Here is a 24798-nt window from a genome sequence, read left to right as displayed (position 1 = left end):
TTTCAGGTTCTTTTTGTTGTGTTGTTGGTTTTGTTGTTTTTTAGTGTGGTATGAAATTATTGGGGAAAAATGCAGAGCTAATAACAGATTGTGAAACTTAAAAAAACCTCATAGTTTAAGAGCTTGGGTTTCCTAAGTGACTCTTAGTTGAAAGGGTTTGAGTCCTTAATGTTGAGCAATCAATGTGATACTACTTATCTGATTCCCAAATGTGCATCTGAGCCTTGTATGTCTGTTGTCTTGCCTTGTGTTCAGCGATGCAGTGCTTGTGTTTGAACTTATCTATTTTGATATGAAAATATTGTGGCAATATTAGTCTCTCAGTATCAGTAGGCTTTTAAGGAGTTATGGCAATAGCGGATTTGCTGTCTTCCCTCCACTTTTCCCAAACTTCACTAATAGCCTGATTCCAAAATGATCATATGTGTTTTGGGGGGCCATCAGAGCTGCCAATTTTATTTCCAACTGCAAGCTACCTTCTTAAATAGATTTGGAAAGGCTCTGGGACCCCCTTTTTTGTCCTCCGTTCTCTGAAGTATGGGACAGTCTAAGCCAGGGGTGTTAGACTCATTTTCACCAGGGACCACATCAGCCACATGATTGCCTTCAGAGGGCTGGACATAATTTTAGGACTGTATAAATGCAAATGTTCCTGTATTTATACAATCCTAAAATTACATTTGGCCCTTTGAAGGCAACCATGAGGCTGATGTGGCTCCTGGTGAAAATGAGCTCGACACCCCTGATCTAAGCAGCCTGGGCCTCTGCTGAAACTGTTCGTGGGGCAGGTCTGCTGTGAAATCTGGGGAAGGGGGTGGTGTATGTTGCGGGGAGAGGGGGCATATGATCTGCTACAGCTCTTTTTTTTGCTGCTGCAGCAGAGCCCTTGAGGGTTGTGCCCAGAGTGTGGTGTATGGGAGAGCGGAGGCAGCCAGAGGGGAACAGAATGGTTCAGAGAAGTGTGCAGGAGGGCTGCGCTGTATAATTTTAGCAGTACTGCCGGATGTTAATGCAAGAATTGCATAGATTTATAATTAGAATACTACCATATTATTATTATGCCATTCCTTATGACTTACTTTATCCATTCCAGCTATAATGGCTTCAAAGCAGGAATTTCTTACATTTTGTCCTTTTCACGCTAGGTGGAAGTTTCTGAAAGTCAGATACAATATCACCAAAACTGGTAGATTTTTTTTTTTTTTTCCTTTTAGAAGTACTAAAGCTTTTCTTTACCAAAACGAGTGAAGACTTATTTAATGCCTCTCAACAGGTATTAAAATAAAATTTCCTATAACTTAACACAATTTTGTTTGTTTGTTTTACAGGGAATCTTTTCCAAATGACCTCCAGTTCAGTATTTTAATGAGATTTACTGTTGACCAGACCCAAACACCTAGCCTGAAGGTAAGACTTTTCAGACTTGAATTGCAAACAAAAATCTTCATTGGTAGATATTTTCTTGTCATGATACTTGAATTTGTATTGTTACTTTTTGTTTTAAAAAAAATAAAATAAACAGGTTTTCAATTAGTGGATTTTGTTTTTGTAAACTTTCAGACAGTCAAGCCAGCACTACAGGACCAGCTTCGCTCTTTTTGGAGCTCAAAGGTTTTTTTTCTGAATTATTGTCTTTATTCTTAACCCTATGTCAAACTCTTACAGTGTTTCCAATAATTTTTATTTGAATGCATTTGTATGCTGCTACTAACCTTTGCAAGAAACTTGAAGCATGCAGATGTTCAATTTTAAACACTACAATAGTATGAAAGTGTTTGCTGCAAGAGAGATCTAATAAAACCACAGTGCAGTAAAAATGAGCAACAAAAATGTGGCCGCCTAACAATCAAGCTGGTTATGCAAACTTACTCTATCAAGTCTTTTCTAATTTTATGTTTGTGATTTCCCAATCGTGGTTTCCTAGTTCATATATATATTTTGCCTGTGTTCAGCCTGATAGGTCTTGAATTAATTTAAATATTTTTATATTAATATGGACATGAGTTACTATAATATATTAAAAATCAGTTCCCTTTGTGGCACACTTACTTTCTGAAACCAGTGCGTAGCTTTATAGTTACATTTTTACATAAGAATCTGTAGTCCATAGACTTGCAACTATAACGGAAAAGTAAAAATGTATTCTATAATACAGTTAAAGTTCCAAAGAGAGTTGATTTTAGGACAAATGCATCAGATCCTAAGATTTACAAGTGATGTAAATGGGGAAATAACAAGCATATGATAACTGGCATTTTCTGCTCTATCCTGCACGAAATATTTTTGCGTAATTTGATACTGCACAAGAATATGACTTTTCCCAAGTTATGCTGAACCTAAAGTCACATCAATATGCCTTTTTTGTCTACAATACAGTAAAACTTTCATTATTAAGCTTTTGAGGACAGTTGATACGTTGACCACTCTTGCTTCGTAGAGCTGTGTTAAAAAGGGACTGCTGTCATTTATTGAAGACAGCAAATGAGGTAGTAAAAATTAGTTTGTTGTTTAAATAAATCCTTGGAACAAATTGGGTTTGGTTTTGTTTTACTTGATTTTCCTCCCCAGGAAGGTGGATTTGATGGTTGAGATGTTATTTTCTTCTGTGCGGTAGTATAGCTGATAAACACGTATCAGTCATGTTTCAAAGTTGAGACTGTAAATCTCGAACGAGACGTGGACTCCGACCACTGAGTTGGGGCTGAGTTCAAGAATATTCACTATGTGACCTAGGAGGAATTAAGAAATATGAAACACTTAATTGGAAGGTATTCTGGAAATATTTTTGAGTACTTGGGAGAGACTTCTGAAATGATATTGATAAAAACTACCTCTGTAGAAGAATACCTGTTCATTTCAAATAAATTAAGAGTATTTAAAATGAATCTTTGGGATGGTGAAGTATGTAACTGTTTAAGAGACGGTAAGCTTTTTTTTCAGAAGGAAGTGATATCTACCCTGTACTTCTGTCTTTATGAGGTAAATACAACTTCAGGATCCAGGTAGTAAAGTTATTTAACATAAATTGCAGAAGTATCATTTTTTTATATCCACATTCTTGAACATTTTCTCTAAATCCCATCCTCAGTGCACCCAGATGTCTAACAGATCAATGGATAATCCTGGGGTACTACTATTTTTGTTGAAATCTTCAGCTTTTGGTCTTACTCTGATAAATTATTATTTTGTTGCAGAGTGTGCCTTTGGGCTAGGTATACTGAGAAACAGCATTCACTGTGACAGGAAAGATCAGAGAAAGGACTTTTAGCATCCTTAAAGATGGTCAGATGTAAGAAGGGATGAAAGATCAGAAATTTGCTCCATTGAAGGATTCCTATCTACAAATGACTCTCCATCTGGTTTTCTTGTGGTCATAGTAAATAATCATGATCCTGATAATCCTGATAATCATGAACTGTCATTGTTCTTACACTTACAAACATGGCTAAGTCTTGGACTATAAAAGTCAAGTTTTTAGGGTGACCACAGAGGTGGATTTGTATAGCTGGCCAGTCAGAAGACCAAACAGAAACAAAATAAAGTGCTATTGACTTAATCCATGGAGGATGCAGCACAGTGTATTGTGCTGTATCTGTCTTACTTTTTTTTGCTATCATTTTGCACGTAGGTGTGGTGAACCACTGCAACACAGTTTAGAGGTGCCAGATACATGTATCTGTTCTAATGAAATGTATAGATGGGCATAGGACTCAAATTGTCTAGATGGGATATAATTTCTTAAGCTTATTTTCACAGGTGCAGAAAATCCACTTTCCAAAGGATGAAATACACTTCATCCTGAAATACACTTCATCACTTTAATTTTTCTCAGGTTGAATATCAAATGGCTCTCACTTAGTGAGAAATCGATTTAAGCGTTGTGATCAAAGTTCATTACAGGTTTCTGAACCCTTCTTCCATTTGAATGTACAGATTTGTTGACACAGGTTTTTGCCACAGTTCATCAGAACATCAGATTTTGTTTTTTCCCCGAAGTCCATGTTAAAATTTCTGAATTAAAAAGAAAAAACAACCAGCCAATGACACAGATCCCCAGGGATGAGTGAGCCCTTCAAAATTCATCTCTAGTATATATTTTAGTTATTTGGTTAAATAGTGGCGGAGGCAGTCATTTTTAAATATCCGGTAACTTAGGGACAGACACCTGGGATGTGGCAATCTGAAAGTCTCTTTGTGTGATTGCTTGTATTCATCCTGAGTAAGGCAGGGTAGTCTTGCATCCCAGGAAAGCACTGTAAGAGGTGGACTTTTTTTTCTGGTTTAAGTAAAGCAGCTTTTCTATGTTCCTCTCTCCTTTTTTCCTTTTTCCTGTTACATGAAAAGTTTCTTTTGTCTTACTCTGATGCAGTAAATGAAACTCTGTAAATCTCAGATTTTTCACAGGACAGGAAACAGTTTGCCTTCTAGCGCAGACTGTGTAGCATCCTTACAGCATTTTGTGAATCTCTGGCGGTAGTTGCACATTTTTTTGTGCCATAATTTGTTTTTTTCATTATCTGTGAAAGATGTTTATGAAGTGCTTTAGTTCCATTTACGTCTAATCTTTGTTTTGTGAGTAATAGTACCAGTTGTGGCTTGGTCTGTATTTCAGCTCACTTACTACAGCAATGCTATTCTTAAACAAAATGTCTCTTTGTGTTATATGCTGTGCAGGGAAAAGTGTCTCTGTTTATATTCCAGTGAAAGTTACAATAAATTCAACCTAGAGCAGTACGAAGAAAGTCAAGACAACTTCATAGCTAGCGGTTTCAGATTAATGGCAGATATTCATTCTAAGAATTTGTGGAGCTGCTTTCATTGCAGTCAAAAATTGTTTATCTCTTGGAGAGATTAAATGGATCATTGAAGAGGACTATGTTAGACCTTTTATTTCTGAATCTCAACTCTGTACATACTTAACTAGAAAAAGTGACAAAAATACGCCATAAGTAGATTTGCTGCTATTATGGAGTTTACTTCAGAGTGGGTTTTTTTTTAACCCATAATAATACTGTCTCATCATGTTTGAGCATGGAAAGGTACCCCTTCCAGAGTTTCTTCTCTCAAAAGCAATTAGTGAAAAAAGCTCTTTCAAAATATCTGTCCAACGTAGCCTGGGGTATCTGTCTCTGTGGAAAGCTTTATGAGTGTGAGCTCTCTCCATTCGTCTTCTGTTCAGTGCTCTCCTGAGAGCACCCATCTTTCCAGAAGTCTGTGTGATTTATCCTGTGGGAGTAGTTTAAACACCAAATAGTACTGCTCTCTCAGATACAGAACTCCAGAATTTTTTCACTGGGAGAAATGCCTCTGGGTGTTCTAAGTGTTACAGTTCTTAACAGTAATTTTTTATAAGGTGTGATATTATATATATTTAAATCATGAACAGTGAAACATAGTGCTGTTGTAATGGTTTCACTTGGTAATCTAGAAATTTTAACCATTACTTTGTATTTGGAAAACCACATAGCCTAAAATTTTTTGCTGCAGCAGCGTTTGTGGGGTTTTTCCCTTGGAAAAAAAAAATTAGCAAATAATGTGGTTTTTACTGTGTTTGTTGATATCGATCTGTGTAAGATGAAAGGCTCCAGCTGTTCCTTATTGTATTACTTCAGACAAGTGGAGCTTTAACAACTGCTGTGAAAATGAAGCATTCCTCATTAATCTACATGTATCAGCTGTCACCAGTGTGTGCGTCACTTATTGTATCTTGAGTTTTTAATAGCTTGCAAGTTTTGGTGACCAAGGGAAATTTCTAAATAGCTTTGTTCAGAACAGTTGTACTGCAAGACATGAACAGTTAAAAATACACTCAGAAATATTTTTCTTTCTGGTTATGATGGGCATAGGTGTCTCCCCCCGGTAGGTATTTCTTGTTCACTATAAGTATTCGTGAAAATAATAGCAGTTAAGTCAAAAAGGTGGCGTAAATAAATGTTCAGCACTTTTGTTAATGGGTTTTGTGACAAATCCCTGGGGCAGCAGGAGCTGAGGCGATAAATAGGAGATACGGGCATAATAGCCCTTTTCCCAAAGCTGTGCAGTGGTGCAATTTTGGAGAAATGAGGGAGGTGCTATAGTCTGGGGTGCATAAAACAGAGATTTTTACATAAGGAGGAGATGGAGTTTGTGGAGTAGGAGAACAGTGTTCAGATAAATGAAGGAGTAAAGCAGCTTTTCTGTCCTCCTGGTAAATCTATACCTTTGCCTTCTAAATATCTGCAGACGAAAAGTGTGCATGTGACCCCTCCTAAGTCTTTTGTAGAAATTCTATCACATACCTTTTTTGTATTTAACAGGAAGATTCATGTGGCTTATCCCCAGAGACAGTGACTGCTCAACTCTGATGATTTATAAAACAATGCAGAGTGTTAACTACATAGTAGGAACTAATAGGAACTGATTATTGGTTCATCAGATGGTGTTTGGTTTCCATCTTAGTACTTGGAAAAAGTTCTTAATTTTTAATAATTCTTTAAAGTCCTGATTATTCTTCAGTATTCTAAGTACTTTGGTTTTCTTCTTCTTAAATATCAGCATCTGCATATGCAATGATTTGTGTATCTTTTGGTTGCTACCAGTAAAATCTAGGATTTCTATTAATATTTTAATTTCTGTAGAATAACACCCTTCTTGAAATATTATATCAATTTGTAAATTGATTTATCGTATAGAGTTTTATATCAATGCTGAACAGATGTTTAGTTTAATTGGAAAAAATAGTCTTGATTTTAGAGAATGAACACTCCTCCGTGAACACACTTGTTCTTACAGCACACCATTTTTATTGTCCACCTGACTCTGTTTCTCTTTGCAGGTCAAAGTTGCGATCCTTAAATACATAGAGACTCTTGCACAACAGATGGATCCAGGAGATTTTGTAAATTCAAGTGAAACTAGGTTAGCGGTGTCTCGAATCATCACCTGGACCACGGAACCTAAAAGCTCAGATGTCAGGAAGGTATGTTTGTTAAAGTGCGCTTAGCATTGCAGCATGTTCCAAGTATCTTGTCAAATTAGAGAAGCTAATGTTTCTTGCCTAAACAAAAACAACAAGAAAGTTTTTCTTTAAAAACAAACTATTATTTCATGCAGAAAAGATCCTTTTATATCTTTCTCGACAAACACGCCTGATTTTTCTGTATAAAGTATCAGAATTGGCACATCAAAACTTTAAGAAAAATTGTATGTTTAGGAATATTTAAGTAAATAATTAAAACAACACATCTTGAAACTCTCTATTAAAGTTGTATTTTTATCTATGTTAATACATTGAGATCATCTTCTAATACAAGGAATAACTTTGTTTCAAGCACTATTTGGTATTAAAATCTCTTCAGTGGGCATTTGCTATGCAGTTTTTATACTACTTCAGGGACCACTCTCCGTGATACTAATAGTACATTCATAATAGGAATGGTAAGTTTGACAGTAAACTCAGTCCAGTCTCTGTTGGATTTTCTCAAATCCTTTCTGTTTGACAAAAGACAGGTGAATAGCTGTTGACCTTTTGACAAAAGAAAGTTTGTACTTTACTAATGTAGTATCAAAGCTTTGTTCTTGCAGAGCTCCCTTTTCCACATAACTGTTGTGAAGTGACAATTAGTATTTGTGAGTGATGTAGTTATACCAGGGATACAGAATAACCATGAGAAATGTACTAGTGCAGTCTTTGGAAAGGGTTTCTAAATAGTCCTCCCAGTTATAGAAAGGAAAAATCTTTGAATTTTGTCTGCACTTTGATGGAATAGAGTTTTGTTGTTGTTCTGATTGCTAACAGTCAATTTTGTCTTAGCTGCCATTAGCAGCATGCTAACACTTTTCTGAATGCTAAATAAAGATATTGTATTTTATGGCTCATAAGTACAAGCATCACTTTGACATGGACAACTTACTGCTCTGTGTCTTTTTCTGTGTTTATTTCTGCAGCTTGAAGAGTTGCAACAATTAATTTGTTTAGATTTCCTTTGCTATTTTCGATTAAGTTTGAGTTTGGGCAACTTCATCATTTCTGGAAACAGTACCAAAGCTCCCTTCTTTAGGAGGGATGTTTTGTGGAAAAAAAAATGAGAGAAAATTGTGGGAGCTATCTCCCAAAGTGTGTAATGTGAAGAGAACGAAAACAAAAACAACTTCCACAACTTCTTCATATCTGGGATAGTGGTAATATGTAATAAAAAACATAGGAGAGTTTATATTGGAGATGTTTCTGTCTTTCGCTTCTTATATGACCTCTTGAATATGAGAAAACAGCAATAGGGTTGTATCCTATGGACTTTTCTTGCCTAGCACCACGTTCTAGTGACATATAAGACTATAAAACAGGAGGAGAATTGAAGCAGCACTATCTTCTAAATCAGGAAAGTTTTAGTACCAAGACACGTGGCAAGCTGTCTTATCTGGTGGTTCATATCTCTAATAAGCATTTTTATGTCAATAAGTAACTGAATCGTGGAAAGAATTGCCAGTGAGTTTAATAATCTGGAACACCTTAATTATATGATGTTTTCTCATTTTATTTTTTCTTTCCATAACACAGCAGTTAAAGGCAGCTAACTGCCAAAAGCCTTTAATAACTCTTGAAAAGAAAACGTTGCAAATAAGTAGTCAAAAGAGTTACTCTAATGATATAAAAATGTTTTGCTCCTTTAGCAAGCTTCACAATCTGCTATCACAGATTTTTTAGTTTTATTTACTTTAATAAGGTTATAGAATTTAGTATGATTTATTTAAATTAAAAGTTTTTGCCAAGTGTAAAAACATTTCCAGTATGAAGTATTATGAAAACCGCTTTTTTGTTAGTCTGAGGTTGGGCACTCAGTGCAGTTCAGTGACATAAAACTTCTTTCTGGAAGGTAAAATTCTATATTTCAGAACTTAAATCTATTCCAAGATTAGTATTCTTCTAGAAAGAACTAGAATCTTGTTAAGAGTTCTTCTGAGAACAAAACAAAACGTTTCTAATCTTAATTGCAGACTTGTGAAGATGTTATCTGAAAGACTGGACTTAAGAGAGAGGGCTTATAGTGAATAGAAAAAAACCCCACCAAATACCCTAAAATATGTTTTCTTGTCAAGGAAGAGAGAGAGGAATTAAGTAGTTGAAAACCTTTTGTGAGTCAATATCAATTTTGATACTTTAGGTTGAGCTTCATTTTGGGCAGGCTTGATGGTATCAGTTTCTTTCGTGATATGACCCTGGACCATCTATTGTGTTATGTTATTGGCAGCTTGAATAGCCACAGTGTTATGGAGACACAGGTAACAGGACAGAAAAAGTGAAGTGGTATTTCCCAAGCTTTTGTGCAGTTGCTGTATTTGTTTTGGGTTTGCTTTGTATCAATTTCTGTTAAAAGGCTGACCATAAGAAATAATAAGGAAAAGAGAAACATTAAAGGCAGATTGTAGAGGGCATTCAGGGTGTCCACTGGGAGGGAAGGCTATCAGAGGGAGAAGGGAATAGAAGTTAAAGAAAACAGCCAGTCACGAGTGTGCAAAGATAATTTGTGGCAATCTAACACGCTTGTATTTTTGTCATTAAACTTAATACTCAGATGTGTGCTGGTATGTGTGCTCATACTTTGGCTTTCCACTTTTAATTAAAAAATGCTACAGTTCATTGCTCTGGAAGCAAAAGGAGGGAAATAAATGTCTACAAGAATTTTCTAAACTACTTGCTTGAAGTATATTGCCGCTTAAGTGAGCTGCCTGTCCTTCCGTCTGGCATGAGGCACTGGTTCTCTCCAGTGTATGGCAGACCTTGATGGTGAACTGTATAAACTAGGCATAATTGGTTAATCTTACAATCAGAAAGTTCTGTGCTAGAAATAAACTATTAAATGATTCTGGAGAATGTAATCTCTACTCCAGACCTTAATTGCATGTCATAGTTTAGTTGCTATGCTGACAGGTTTGTTAGATTATCCAGTGAATATTCATCAAACTGTACAAACGTTACTAAGTCGTGCAGTCAGCTTTCCTTTACTAGAGGGAACCCAACCATTGTGTAATTTGTTGTGTTGCTTTGTTAGTAAAGAGCTCTGGGTTTTGATTCAGATAAAAAAACCTATATATAGTAAAACACGCTGTAGGATGAAGATGACATTAAAGATGAACTATTAAAATTGAGGGTGTGGGGGGTGATATCCAAACTCCAATACTTAACCCTTTTGTCTTTTGTCAGCTAAAATTATTCCTCATGATGTTTGCCTATATTTGAAAAAGATAAAGGAAGCAGAGTGGGAAGTGGGGGAAGGTTAACTTACTAGTTTGGCTGCAGGGTAAGTTATAAGGAGTATCAAGTGCTGTGGTCACAACTCAAAATCAAGACTGTCTCATTCCAAATGAGAGTATCTGTTGGGGGGAGGGGGGGCGTTGATTGTTTTTGTTTTTTTCTTTTCAAATTTCTGAAGTGATAACTGTTCTTTTCAAGCTACTGTGTTGATCATGAATCATCTGTAACTACCACTTCCAGAAGTTGGGAGGAGGAATTACAGGCTTGCTCATGCCTGGTGTATTCCATTCTGCTCTTTAAATCTGTTCAACTTGCCAAACCCATTTTGCAAATTCCTTCAGTAATTTTTTAGTAAGCAGGATTCTGGGGCTGAGAGGGGTTGAGGAGTGTGTTTCTGAAAGACTGCTTGTTAAAACGTTTGTGCAAAGTGTAAGTTCGTTCTGTGCCTGGTTTTATCAATATCTGAACTTCCAGCTTACCAACAAATACTGATTAGTTTTGTTCACATCTGTTAATATCTTTATTCAATCTTGATCAAGGCTTAAATCAGGTTTTGTGATTACCATTCATTATTGCATCTCTTCCTGTTAAAATTACTTTAGAAACTCAAATGTCTGCAATTTGTATTTTCTTCTTCTAGGCTGCACAGTCAGTGCTGATTTCCCTTTTTGAACTCAACACTCCAGAGTTTACAATGCTGTTGGGCGCTTTACCAAAAACATTTCAGGATGGAGCCACAAAGCTTCTCCATAATCATCTCCGGAATACAGGCAACAGTGGTCAGGTATCTACACCTCTCTTATTATTCTCTCTGAAGTTACTGGTGTTTTGAACATAAGTCCATTTCAATAGAGCTGTTTGTGAGAGCAGGAAAGTTGGGGGAGGAGGGGAGGCAACCCAAATACTATGTAGAAGTCAGTCTTACTAGCAGATACTGATCTTGATGGAATGCCTTTTCTTCCGGAGAATGATACTTCCTAAGTCTGTTGCTTCCAAGTGGCTTAATAAGTTTGAATGTGCTTTCTAAGAGTACTTTATCTTCACTTCATTAATATACTTCACTAATTTCAAAGTTATACCTGATTGAAGTTACTATAATTGGTTAGTCAATCCAAGAAATTAAATAGAAGCTCTTTAAATGTTTGTGGGCACTAGAAAATAAATACAATACTAAGTGAAAAAGGAAGCTGAAGTCGTACTACAGACCTGTTAGAGGGGGTCCAGAGGATGTTCAGAGGCCTGGAACAGCTCTGCTGTGAGGACAGGCTGAGATAGTTAGGGTTGTTCAGCCTGGAGAAGAGAAGGCTCTGGGGACACCTTATTGTGGCCTTTCAGTACTTAAAGGGTCCTATAAGAAAGATGGGGACAAACTTTTTAGCAAGGCATGTTATGATAGGACAAGGGGTAATGGTTTTAAACTAAAAGAGGGGAAATTCAGGCTAGACATGAGGAAGAAATTTTTTACGATGAGGGTGGTAAAACACTGTCCCAGGTTTCCCAGAGAGGTGGTAGATGCCCCATCCCTGGAGATGTTCAAGGCCAGGCTGGACAGGGCTCTGAGCAACCTCATCTAGTTGAAGATGTCCCTGCTCATTGCAGGGGGGTTGGACTAAGATGACCTTTGAAGGTCCCTTCCACCCCAAACTGTTCTATGATTCTGTGATCAATTCTCACCTCTCCTCTTTCAGGGATCAATGGGAAGTCCTTTAACAAGACCTACTCCACGTTCCCCAGCAAGTTGGTCAAGTCCTCTCGCTTCCCCAACCAATACATCGCAGAACACTTTGTCACCAAGGTAATGGCTGGTGTTGCTACAATTCTGCATCTGAGGCTTCATTACATGTTATCCAAGGTTGTAACCCCAACAGTGAATATGTGAAGTGACAGATGCTGAAAAACAGTCCCGCTCCCTCCACAGAATGGCAGTGCAGTGAACTGCTTTGTCTCCCTGAAGGGTCTCACAAATGCCAGGGCTGGCCTGAGGTGGGAAGGGCCTTGCACCTGGGAGTGCAAATGGATTAGTAGGAGGAGGAGTGGAAGTGTTAATCTCTAGCAAATGTTAGAATAGGTCAGCAAGGTCATCACATCAGACTTAATATTGGGGAGACTAAAAAAAGTAGTAGTTATAAATGTTCTGATCTTTGATTTTGTGGTATTGATGTTGCCAGTGAAGTGGACACTGTAATTTTGCTTTTAGCATTCAACTTACTGTGAAAACTGTTGAGTTTATCAGTCCTCTTTACTTTGGAACTTTTTTCAGAAAGAGAGAATGGTGTAAAAATCCAATTTCTTTCATATTCATAAAAGTAAATCAGAGCAAAAGAAGATGTTTTTTTTCTTCAGGCAGATGCTGCTACATCATGTAGCCCTTCCCTTAGCTAGCTACTCTCAGTTCTTTCTCTGTCAGTGACAGTACACGTACTAAGATGTACCATAATACAATTTTGTTATGTGGTGAACCAGCTTTCTTCATTCCTATGTCCTTCTCTGTGGCCCACAGTGCATTTGACTATGACACTGAGAATATGAATTCTGAAGATATTTACAGCTCTCTTCGTGGAGTCACTGAAGCCATTCAGAATTTCAGTTTTCGTAGTCAGGAAGATATGAATGAACCTGTAAAACGAGATTCCAAAAAAGATGATGGTGATTCGGTGAGTATTTAAACTCAATGCATCTTGGTATCAGCAAATCAAGCCAATGACTGATTTACTTCAGATAATAAAGCATCTTTTGCAGTACGTTTATATGTTACAACTTCTGAAATGGAACATTTCTTGCAAATTACTTCAGAAAAACATGTTCATAGTCTTGAACCACATTTTGGAAATGTAAATGCTAACTCTAAATAACACTAGCTGTTTGTTTAAAATTTTAGCAAATTAAAAACAGGTTATCTTGCAAAACAACTGGAGTTCAGTTTTTGAGAGGTCTGAACCTCAATCTATGTTTTGCAAAGGTTTTATTTTATTCTGTACAAAACCTCTGCTTTTTTCAGTGCTACATGCAGTGTTTGAAACTTCTGTTTGACTGGAACTTTGGCTTTCAGATTTGTTGAGCTTGCCAAATATGCATATGCTTAAATGTTTTTAATTACTTAGCATCATGAGATAAATTACTTAGCATTCTGAGATAAAATACTGACAGCTGTTTCTAGTTCATGAAGTTTTTTGGACTACATACACTTTTTTTTTTTGAAGGAGAGCGAAGTTTAGGAAGTTGTTTCTAAGACGTCTTATTTGAAGGCTAGTTTGAAATTTTTAAGTTCCTGCTACGTAGATGAATTAGTAGTGTAGTGAATTGAAAAGTGTAAGTGTATATTTCATATGCTTTTATGACATTTCTGCAGATTTGCAGTGCTTCTGGAATAGCAGACCTACGAGCGGGAAGTGGCGTGAATGATTCAGGCCGAACAGCTCTTGATAACAAAACATCGTTACTCAACACGATGCCCCCCCACTCTTCACCACGTTCCCGAGATTATAACCCGTACAATTATTCCGATGGTATCAGTTCGTTTAACAAATCTGCTTTGAAAGAAGCCATGTTTGATGATGATGCAGAGCAATTTCCTGATGGTAAGCTTCAGATTACATTCTGCACTAGGAGAAAAATAGTGAAATTTTCCATTTTTCAGTTTCTGAATTTATTATTAGCAATATATGTTTCACCAGTGCCACTTGAGAGGTTTTTACAAATATTGTATTTTGAATTTGTTTCTTTGTTATTAATCCTTTTGAGTGATGTTGTTGGATCACTTGGCATTTGTAGAGGTTAAGGTTAAAAATGAGATAAATACCGAGCTATGTTGTATACTTCCGGTAGCACATCCTGCAGCAGTATTGCAAATATAAATTTACTTCTCAGGTTGCTTTATGATTGAAAGTTAAAGAGAAAAAAAATATTTACAGCAGGGAAGTAAAACTGGATCAAACCTGTTTGGGAATTAGGTGAAAGATTAAGTATTTTGTTAGTAATATATTTGTATTTGAAACATGACATTGGCATTTTCTATTGACTAAACATTCTTTAAAAAAAAAAGGCAGGAAAGTGGTTCATTTAACCCACATAAATCTAGGAACTTGAGCTGTTGTTTCATAGGCTCCTAGACCTTCTTTTTAAGATTTCTCTGTGTATCTTTGAGTAATTTTTTATATCTAAGTGTTGGGAAGGTTCCAAAGTATCACAACTATGGTAATTTTTAAAAGTAGTAGGTGGTTTTTGTAATCTGGTATGCATTACTGTTGATATTTCATACTAAGTTATGGATTAAAATTAGTTTTTAAGTAAACACATTTCTTAAAAGTGAGGGACAAATGAATTTTCTCCCTTCTGACTGTTTTGCTTCTGTCATCCAGCAAAGATGTATTACAGAAACTGTTGAAAAACAAAGCTATTTTCTGACATGGTGTTTTAGTCAGCTATTTTATGTAATTTGGCTTTAAGTTGACATTAAATTAAAAACAAATCCAAGTAAGGCACATTTCTCTCTGTTCTTTTGTTTAGTGAAGAGGTATATGGCCAACTATTATCTTCTGAAATAGATTGAGGGGAAAGCAGATTTTTACAAATCATGTCATGTGAATATCAATAATTAAATCCCTTTGTCATCCACGTACAGAGCCAGTTTATGATCACAATTCTGTATTACAGGAATCCTGTTGTTACATGGAATAAGCCTCTTTATAACTTCTGACAATGTATTTCTGGATATTGCATTAAACCAAATGCAATCGGTGCTGCACCAGCATGTTCTGGTTTTGTAAAAACTCATAACTGGTTGAAGTGAAGCTTTCTCATCCAATATTAGTTTATCCTGGCTAGAAGAGTATGCTTTACTTCGGTTTGCTCTTTAATGGATCTCAGCAAAGTATGTGCATTCATTCCTGTGTTGATCATTCATTTTTAGTTATACCACGTGCATTCTGTCATTTGTGTGTTACTTCTCAAATTTCATCTGAGATAACTTTGAAAAGATCTGTGTGAAAAAAGATGCACTCCCATAATCCCTCAGTTAGGAGCTGCATGCTTTTCCCATAAACCTGAAGCGCTTGTTGGACATTAGATTTTCATTTTCAGAAAAACTGCAGAATTGCTGCTTGTTAATGACACAGTCCTGTTTTTACCGGACTCCCAGCTGTCCTCTGATGTGTTACATGGAGAAAGATGCAGAAATACAGGGCTGGATGGGAAAACTGTAGCTGCTCATGTAGTCCTGTCAACAGCACTGACGTGTGAATGTGAATTCTGCAGATGGTTCATCTGACAGTTGAAAATTTCCCATGGAGGAAATGCCCCAGTGTGTGTATCCCACATGGCAATTTGAACGTTTTGCCTCTCTTACAGTAAAAAGGGTTGCAGAGTAACAGCCTGAATCTTCCAGCCACTAGCACCCTTGGCTTTTGTTTTCCCCAAGGGACATGTTTTTTATCCAAAACACAGGGAAACTGGCTAAGTCACTTCCAGACTCCTTAAAAGCAGTCCACAGTCTCTGGGTGAAAAACAGTGTTCCTCATCGAAGAAGCTTATTTATTTAATTCCATGGATTGTGTTTTCCAAACAATCTCCTTTTGCCTGCCACTTTGTAAACGGGCTTAAGATTTCTGCTTCTTTATCTTGCCTTATACTTACCATCTTTTTTCTTTCAGATTATTCCTCTGATTTATCACAATTTTCAGTTTTCATCCTGTTCTCCAGAATGTTTCCAACTGCTTTTAAATTGATGTCATCTGCAGATTTTATAAGTGGTCTCCATATTAATTTGATGTCATTAACAGAAGCATCAAACGGAACCAAGCTCTGCACAGACCTGAGCAGGGACATCACTTGTTATCCTCCTAGGTTAAGAGAAAGCCATTACAGTCCAGTCACATGCAAGTGATTCACCAAGTTTTGCACCCACCACGTTGGCTTTTTTGTCCACTGTGTGTGCATAGCTTCTGAATTAAGGTGCTGTGGGTAACAATAAGAAAACCTTTACAAAATTCAGGACATACCTACATGTTCCCTTTTAACCATTGCACTGTTTATCCTGTCAGAAGATATTATTTGATAGGTTTGAAAAGAGCTGTTCTTCATCAAATATGTGTATCTCTAATGCATATTGTAATTCATTCAGATGAACAAGTTGCATCTGCTCCTTCTCATTTGTGTTTTGTTTTCCTTCTGAAAAAGAACGTTTGAGAGTAGACTTAGAATATGACTTCTTTTACACTTCTCCCTTCTTATCTGAAGAATGTTTGGAAATTAAACACTGGGTGCTAAGTCATACAGAGGAATGGAAAACACAGGCTGTGAAGGCACATCCCGCGTGGTTGTCTTCATGTTTTTCAGGAATTCCAGCTATTTCCTTCACTAATGGAGCTTCTTTCCTCCCATTATTCTTGCATGGACATGGCTGCTACCTTCTCTCTTTACCCCTTCCTTCCATATGTTCAGGTTGCCAGTTCTTTCATTGTGATACTTCCACAGTGAAAATAACTTGAATCAAACAGATACGGGTATTACATGTCAATATGCATTCCCCAAAATAAGATTTACTACAGCTGTAATCCTCACAGTTTGTAGAACAAGTGTAATAGTTCTAGTAATAAGGGGTCATGATCTTGCTTCTATAAAAATGTTTGTCCATTCTGTTCATCCGTACTAATTAATAACTCGCCTAATGTAATTTCAGTCTGTCCTTTAGCCAAACATTAACAATGCATTTAGAGAGTCTGCAAAGTATGCATTAATATAGAGGCAGCAGAAGTGCTTGCAGAAGAAAAATTCTGCTTTCAGGTGTTATGCTCCTAATTATTCATGAAAAACTGAATGCAAATAGGAATATTGGATACAAAGCCCATTATTTTTAAGGTAACTGATGTGTGATTTTAAGATGCGTGATATGTGGTATCCAGCTTTTGTTTCTTTATGCAGGTGCTTTGTACAGCATTTATAATACTGAATACAGCAATATAAGATATTCAGTGGCTATGGTTTCTAAGTATCTGACCTAATAAATTTGTTATGGAGAATGTATTTCATGTGTTAATAAATGGAATAATTTTAGGAAAGATGCAGTGCAGGAACTTTTGCATTTATGCCAATACTTTAAACCTTTTTCCAAAAAAAATAAGAAAGCGTGGTTCTGTCTTATCCGGAAGTCTCATTGAAAAGATGGAAGCTGTATGCTCTTCTTTCTCAAAGGCCAACTGGATCTTGATGATGGAATAAAGGCAGCAACATGACCTTTGATTTTCATTAAGACCATTTTCAAGTTTCTTGACTCTTTGCAGATCCTGCCATCTTTAGTGCAGTTTTTACACATATGGATCATGTTACTAATGCATTTTTCCATCATCATGGAATCCTCTCTAATCAAAATTAAAATCCAGAACCATCTCATAGTGGCTGCTGTCACGAATCTCTGTGGGACTCATGGCCTTGGTTTGCTTCTGTTTCGGCTATGGTGCATTTATTTTCCCTGTTCATGTTAAAAGCCTAGCTATTGCTGTGAAACCACGGCTTACAGAAGTCTAAGCAATTCTGTAATAACTAACAGAGAAAAGACGAATTTCTTGTGTTGGATGGAAGGGTCATATGGGAAAGGCAGCACTTTGTGTAGAGATCAGGTTTTAAAGGATGCATTGTACTTAGCACTTTGAGTATTGCAAGCGTACAAACTCTTGCAGTAAACAGGCTTTCAGGGTTTTTTTGCAATGTCATTGTAGGTTTTTTTTGGTGATTGTGAGCTTGTTCAGCAATGTTGGCTGCACTGCACATGTAGTAACCAAATTGCATTTTTTGCAGAGAAATCTGGAGAAAAAATAAAAGCATGCTAGAAAGCCATCCTAGAAAATACACCAGTTGTACAGCAGGCACTAATATTGATTTACAATAATATGAGAACTGTGCTTCTGTATTACTTTTTGACAGAGCCCCCCATGGACCATTCTGATCTGGTTGCAGAGTTACTGAAAGAGTTATCAAACCATAATGAGAGAGTTGAGGAAAGAAAAGCTGCCCTGTATGAGCTCATGAAATTAACTCAAGAAGAGTCCTTTGGTGTTTGGGATGAGCACTTCAAAACAATACTACTTTTGCTGCTTGAAACACTTGGAGATAAAGAGGTAAATTCAGATTAATCCAGTTAAGAATGTTGACAAAGCACATGGCTTACATTCAGTATCTTTGAAATTTGTATGGGTTATAGGCCACAAATTTCAGTTAGTCTTGAAAAACAAAAAACAGTGGAAATTTAATGTCATGAAGTCTGAATGCCCTGATGGTAAAAAGGGCATCAGTAATACTTACCTTCTCAAGTATTCTTATTTGTTGATTTTTCATATGATACATTAAATGAAACATTTTTTTCACTGGGATACAAAGCTTATATGTTACTAGCCTGTGGTAGCATCTAGAACATCAAACCATCATGTGTGGCAAAGCATTTAAAAATATATTTCTAAAATACAGTAATGCTCATTGTGAAGAGACTGAGTTGGGTGTAATTGTTCTTTATAAGGGCCATGTTTCTGAAATAAGTGAAGATCAAAAAGACACTAATACTTGCTTTTGATTTTAAAAAGACAGTAATTTGTAAAAAAAAGTCAAATGTATTTGCATGATGTGATGCTAAAGGTTTTATCAGCACTTGTGAAGAGTAAACTTGTTTGCAACTTCTGGGTAGCATCTAACTCAGTTAGGTTAGCAATATGTTTATGATATGCCACCTGAATTATCTGCAAAAAGAGACATCAAGAAGAGTGAGAAACTGAAGATTTTTTTCTAGCTTTATTTCTTAACACTAGGTTCATACTCTATATATGCGTAGAGCATAATCTGATATTTTTACATTATCAAAGACTCTTCCAGCTGTTGAACTAATGTTTAAATGTATGTCTGTTTAACAACTCATTTATTTTTAACATTAAATCTTTAGCATGCAATTAGAGCATTGGCATTGAAAGTTCTAAGAGAAATTCTGAGAAACCAGCCAGCAAGGTTTAAGAATTACGCAGAGCTCACGATCATGAAGACATTAGAAGCGCATAAGGATCCTCATAAGGAGGTTAGTAATCAGTTGTTCAGTTTGTCTGAGCTTATGACAAATTGTCACGAAATGAAACAGCTCTCCAAAAGCTGTTTGAGAAGTTAGTCAGATCTTACTGAGGAAGTAATTTGTTTAATAATCAAGCGTTCTGCTGTTATTAGTTAAGAAGGCTATGTAAGAGAAGAAAAAGAACTGTAGTTTTATAAGCTCTCAGTTGCTTAATATCAGCCCTAATAAGAAGTGCCTTGAGTGCTGTCCAAGAGGACATGGTAAGCAACAGTGTGTCATTATAACTCTTCAAGGAGAAACTGGAAGGAGGTTTTTCTGTGTATAACATCTTAAGTCAGATATAGGAGTCCTGGAGTGCTACAACTAGCTTTTGATTTCATTTAATGTTCATGGTTGAGAGATGGAACTGAGTGTGGCAAGGGATCGTCGACCCTTTGCATTTTTAGCCAGCTCTGCAGAGTATGGCTTTGAACGTTGTTAGGGGAGAACACGCTGGAACGTATCAAAGGGAAGAGTTGGTTGTGGCTGAGAGTAGTGAGGGGATTCGGAAGTAGAAGAGTAACTGTAATCTTGCTCAGAAATACTTGTGAAGCACAATAAAGGATAACGCATGTAGATATAAGAAACAAATACAGTAACCACCCCAGTGTTAAACACTTCACATCAGTGTCAGTGATGCTGTAGAAAGAATCCAGGTTTATTATTAAAGGAGTACAGCTTCTCCCTGCCCTCCCCATGTAAGGGCACTTTCTCTATATGGAACTTACTGTGGAGTTTCAGATTTTGAAGTTTGACTGCAGTTCCTCCCACACCACTGACAGTTGTCACTCATCTAATACTGATCTTTCTTTTTCCTGCACCCTCTTGATTTGTTTCATATACTGTATTTCTTACAGTGTCTCGCCCCTGTCTTTCCTTCGCTGTTGCTACGCTTTCTCTCTTGGTTTTGTATGTATGAGTGAGAGAGTAAAGGGGACGAGGATGGAGAGAAACAGTTACGGAGGTTTTTGTACATCATTGATTACAAACCGCTCATTTTGTACAGAGGTTTGTTAGGTGGCAGATGCAGCAGCTGCACTAATATGAAGATCTGATGTGAATTTTCTCTGTTGCATCCATGTTGTGTCCTGAGCTTCTGTACCTATTTACTTCCTACCTAATTACTCTTGTTCTGCATATTCCTCATGTTTAAAGTATTCTCTTGTCATTTTTTCTTTCAAACTTAGAGGGGAAGAAAATCAGCTAGATTGATTTCTAGAAGCAGCTATCTAGGCATGTCATTAAACATGGTTTTGAGATGAATATACAAACATGTCTTTTCAGTGATCACTGACCTAACAAGCAATAACAAATGACAACACAAGAAATTACAGATTTACAAAGGTAGTGGTATTTCAATATGTAGTTGGAGGGTATTGCAGAATGGAGACGTTTCAGATCTGATTAAACAAGCAGGTTTGAAAAACTGATATGTATATTGCCAAGGACTTAGATTAGCCACAGAATGTTGGGAGAGAAGTCTCTTGTTTTAGGAAAGTATGTCCAACAGTTGGAATCTCATAAACAGATTGTCACAGGGCTTTTCATTAACATATTTCTACAGTACTGCAGAGCTATTAGTAGGAAATTTTTATGCTCAAAACCATTACTGCCAGAAAACAGACCATAGTAACAGTCTCTTGTAAATCATTTTTCCATGTCTTTTACTAATTCTTTCAATAATAGGTGGTGAGATCTGCTGAAGAAGCTGCTTCGATGCTGGCCACTTCTATTAGCCCAGATCAGTGCATCAAAGTTCTTTGTCCAATTATCCAAACTGCAGATTACCCCATTAATCTGGCTGCAATCAAAATGCAGACGAAAGTCATAGAAAGAGTATCTAAAGAAACCCTTACTCAGCTTTTACCAGAGATTGTGCCAGGCTTAATACAGGTAAGGAGAAAAGAAAGAAAAGTAGTTGGGGGGGGGACGACGACACACAAACAAACAAAAACAAAACAAAACACCCTGTATGTATAAGAATTGCAAAGACTTTAAAAAAAATAGTATCACTTGTCTGTCATGAAGGCTTTTGTTTGTCGAATAGCTGATGGCTGCTATTCGACAAGATAACTCAGGTAGTGGGAACAAACTCTTTGATTGGCAGGTTGTGGTCAGACTCAAAGGAAATCTGCATAGGATGTAAAGTACTGGTTGTAGTTAAGCTGGGTAGATACTTCTAGTTATAAGATAGTTTTTTGTTCTTTGTATCTTTTTCCAAGTTGCAGTCATTTGGTCTGAAGTTGTCCATGTTGTATTTGTGTATAATTGTAGGGTTTTTCATTTGGTGTGTGGGGGAGGAAAGAGGAAAGAAGCAGTTGATGGGGGAAAAGTTTAATAAATGACAAGGATATTGGAGGTTTCTCTTAGTCTTTAAATTCTTTCCCACCTTATCAAGAGCCAAGATACATTAATTTTTATAGAATGGATAAAGGCTTCTCAGAGTTTGACAACTGCATTCTGCAGATTTCTGTCTTCAGTGTGGATGTGATCCAATCCTACATCTGTGGGAGGGTAGAGGCAGTGAAGAGGGTGTGAGACAGCCAGGCATGGGGTACTAGCAAAGTGACAGAAGAAACAAAAATCATTAAGGAACCAGATGGGAGTTAACAAAAGGATCTTTAGCTGTTAAGAGAATACTTCTTTCAGATGAAGGAGGCTCTAAACTGAGTGGCTTTCTGCTTTAAGTAAATATCTGTATAATCTAGAAAAATTTCTCTTACGTACTCCCCTGTTGCATGACAGCAGCTCTGTTTTCAGTGTAACATATGAGCAGGATTGTGTGGGTTTTAGTTTCAGTCTGGAAAATTATTATCAGTGACGATGAAGCGGCCGCCTGCTTTTTAAGTGCATGCTCTGTGTTTGCATGTTTGTTTTTTGTTGGAATGCTTCATTGGGCTACACTAGCATTCATTTACAGTGGATTTCAATGTTTTTATTATAGTAAATAAGTAAATAGCTTTCTGAGGCTTTTAATCATTAACTGATAAGGTATTAACGTTAATTTTATTGCTTTCTAGGGTTATGATAATTCAGAGAGCAGTGTTCGTAAGGCATGTGTTTTCTGCCTTGTAGCCATTCATGCAGTAATTGGTGATGAACTAAAACCACATCTTAGTCAACTCACTGGCAGTAAAGTAAGTAAAATATACAATTTAAAGAAATATTGGTTCATAATTGCATATTTGCATTTTGGTTGCAATTGCCAGAAAGTTTCATAAAACTTCATAAAACTTCATATACTTGAATGAGAATATCAGGGCTACTGAAACTCTCTGAGGATTAATACCACGTCATCATAAAATGTTCAAAACTGAAAAGGCACAGATCTTTATTTCTGCAAGTGTATGAACTTTAGCATTAAGATAAATACTAAATTATGTTTCTTAATGCTGCTTAATGGATGTAGCTACTGGTAGTAGTGATAATTGCTATACCCAAGCTCTAATTTGAAATAATAATAATAGTAATCAGTCTGTGGTCCTTTTTGATAAAACAGGAAAATTAATTTTGTATAGCTTTGAATAAGACAGTTACACCTTAAAAATACTTTCTGGCAGTGATTGTGTTGAATGTGAGTCTAGACAGTATTGGAAACTTCAGTAAGTACCAGCATCAACAGATCTTAACTAGAGGCTTAAAACCTGACCATTAACTTAGAAAAGGAAAAAAAAATGTGGGGGGGGGGGAGGGAGGAGGGCGGCAGGGAACCCAAACAAGCCCTGCCTTATTTAGAACAGCATTGTAATTTGGGGAAAATATTCTTAATCTAACTACTTTAGATCATTCTCTTACTTACATCTTTAAAGTAGCTTGAGCAGTTTCCTTGTGATTAGTTTTGCTGTATTTGATGTTTTCGTTTGACATTATGTTTTTGAATCAACTGTGTAAATATAATTTCGCTTTGGGGGAAAGAAACTGATATAATGTTTCCTTTTTACCATTCCTATAACCTGTACAGTTTACAAATACTAAAGAAAGTGAACTTCTGTCTTAAATTTGCAGATGAAATTATTGAACCTTTACATCAAACGTGCACAAACAGGCTCCGGATCAGGGGATACAACAGCAGATATGTCTGGACAAAGCTAATGAAGCTGACAAGAGTTAACCAGGTCTCCTAAAGCAAGGGCAAGGCCCTCTTCAGTGAAAGGAAAATTCTTACATACAACTTTTGGAACTTTTTTTCTTTCTTTCTTTTGTTGTTTGTTTTTTTGATTGTTTGTTTGGTTTTCTTTCTTTAACCGATGGCTGCCCTCAGCCTGCATGTGACTGTTGCAATAGAATTACTCCAAATCCAAGGAAAAACAGTATTAACATCAGTTGATCAAAGCAGAATAAAATTTTAAAATAATCTAATCCACCAGTTATCCTGTTCGCAATCCTCTGTGTCTTTCCATTAACTTTTGCCAGTGTTAATGTATTAAAGAAGATTTTTTTTAAATGCTAATTAAAAGGTATGCTTTAAGCTTTAGAAGTTAAAATATAAATTCTGTTGCTTTTATTCAGCTGCAGATAACATTACTTTCTTATTGCTATTTCGTTTGAGTATCATGTCCTTCACTAGAAACAAGAAGTGATGTGAAACAAGGCTGAACTAGTCTGAACAGCAGTGAGACTGGTTCACTGTGTTGGTGGTTCATCACATTTGCAGCTTGTTTGGGATATTCTGGAGATTGAGAAATACACCTATTAAAAAAAAAAAAAAAAAAGCTGGATTGATCCAGTTCTGTAAAAGTGATATTGTTCATTGGTTGTATGTTTGTTGCATAAATAAGAATTCAGTGTGCGCAGCGGAGGACTGGTAGAACCAGTACCTCTTAATGTGGAAGACGGCCCCTTCGGGGTAGCATTGCCAGCCTGGTGAGAGCGTGGCAGTCTGCTCGTGAGCAGCAGAGTTAATGGTCACTTGATGGACCTGAACCATCCTTGTCACCTTTCGTTCTTCAAGCAGGATGCTTCGGAATGGAGTGCTCTGCCCAAGCATGCTCAGTATGTATTTATCTTTATCACTAGAATATTTCCTCTCAACCTAATTGCTGGAACAAGTAGTCTTGTATTGTAACTCACATGGGATTTTATGACAACAGTGCAGAAAACTCTTTATTCGTTACCTTCCTAAAAGCACCGAGATTTTCTGCATTGAACTTAAATGGGGGGGAGGGGGTAGTCACAGATGCTATGGATCTTGCCACCTTTTAATTTAAAAAAAATATATATATTTTGGATGAGTTGGGAAAGCTGCACCAAATTATTTGCATGGTTTTCTTGAATAGCATCCTCAAGACCCATCTGGATTAAGGTGTGGAAATGTTTCCAGGGTTTGTTTTTCCATTTTTGAAAAAGAGTTAGTTTATTGTGAATAATGGTTCTTTGTATTTATGAACTTGATAATGGAAAGAGAGCAAAGATCAAGTAAATGTGTCCCTCAATGTTGTCTTTTTCTTTTCTCTTTTTTTTTGGTTTTTTTTTTTTTTGGTCTTGG

The 24798-nt window shown here is 36.6% G+C and overlaps 1 protein-coding gene across 11 annotated transcripts in view; it reads left to right on the top strand.

Annotated features, from left to right (window-relative positions):
* The window catches only part of CLASP2 (cytoplasmic linker associated protein 2), a gene marked incomplete at its 5' end in the record, with an annotated part of 149009 nt that extends 124779 nt beyond the window's left edge, over window positions 1-24230 (top strand). For 7 of the 11 annotated variants that reach the window (XM_082044289.1, XM_082044294.1, XM_082044288.1 and 4 more), the window contains 12 exons: window positions 1329-1407; window positions 1561-1611; window positions 6815-6958; window positions 10872-11015; window positions 11920-12026; window positions 12732-12885; window positions 13581-13809; window positions 18149-18342; window positions 19155-19283; window positions 21000-21206; window positions 22334-22450; window positions 23319-24230. In XM_082044289.1, the coding sequence (XP_081900415.1) occupies window positions 1329-1407; window positions 1561-1611; window positions 6815-6958; window positions 10872-11015; window positions 11920-12026; window positions 12732-12885; window positions 13581-13809; window positions 18149-18342; window positions 19155-19283; window positions 21000-21206; window positions 22334-22450; window positions 23319-23405 (1642 nt within the window). In that variant the 3' untranslated portion in view covers window positions 23406-24230. The remainder of the gene's footprint in view (window positions 1-1328; window positions 1408-1560; window positions 1612-6814; window positions 6959-10871; window positions 11016-11919; window positions 12027-12731; window positions 12886-13580; window positions 13810-18148; window positions 18343-19154; window positions 19284-20999; window positions 21207-22333; window positions 22451-23318) is intronic. The other 4 variants (XM_082044292.1, XM_082044291.1, XM_082044286.1 and 1 more) reach the window with 1 other exon arrangement.
* Between the last annotated feature and the right edge of the window lie 568 nt (window positions 24231-24798).

Source organism: Streptopelia decaocto (assembly GCF_964273445.1).
Source record: "Streptopelia decaocto genome assembly, chromosome: 2".
Taxonomy (NCBI): Eukaryota; Metazoa; Chordata; class Aves; order Columbiformes; family Columbidae; genus Streptopelia; species Streptopelia decaocto.
This window is presented reverse-complemented; position numbering and strand designations above follow the sequence as displayed.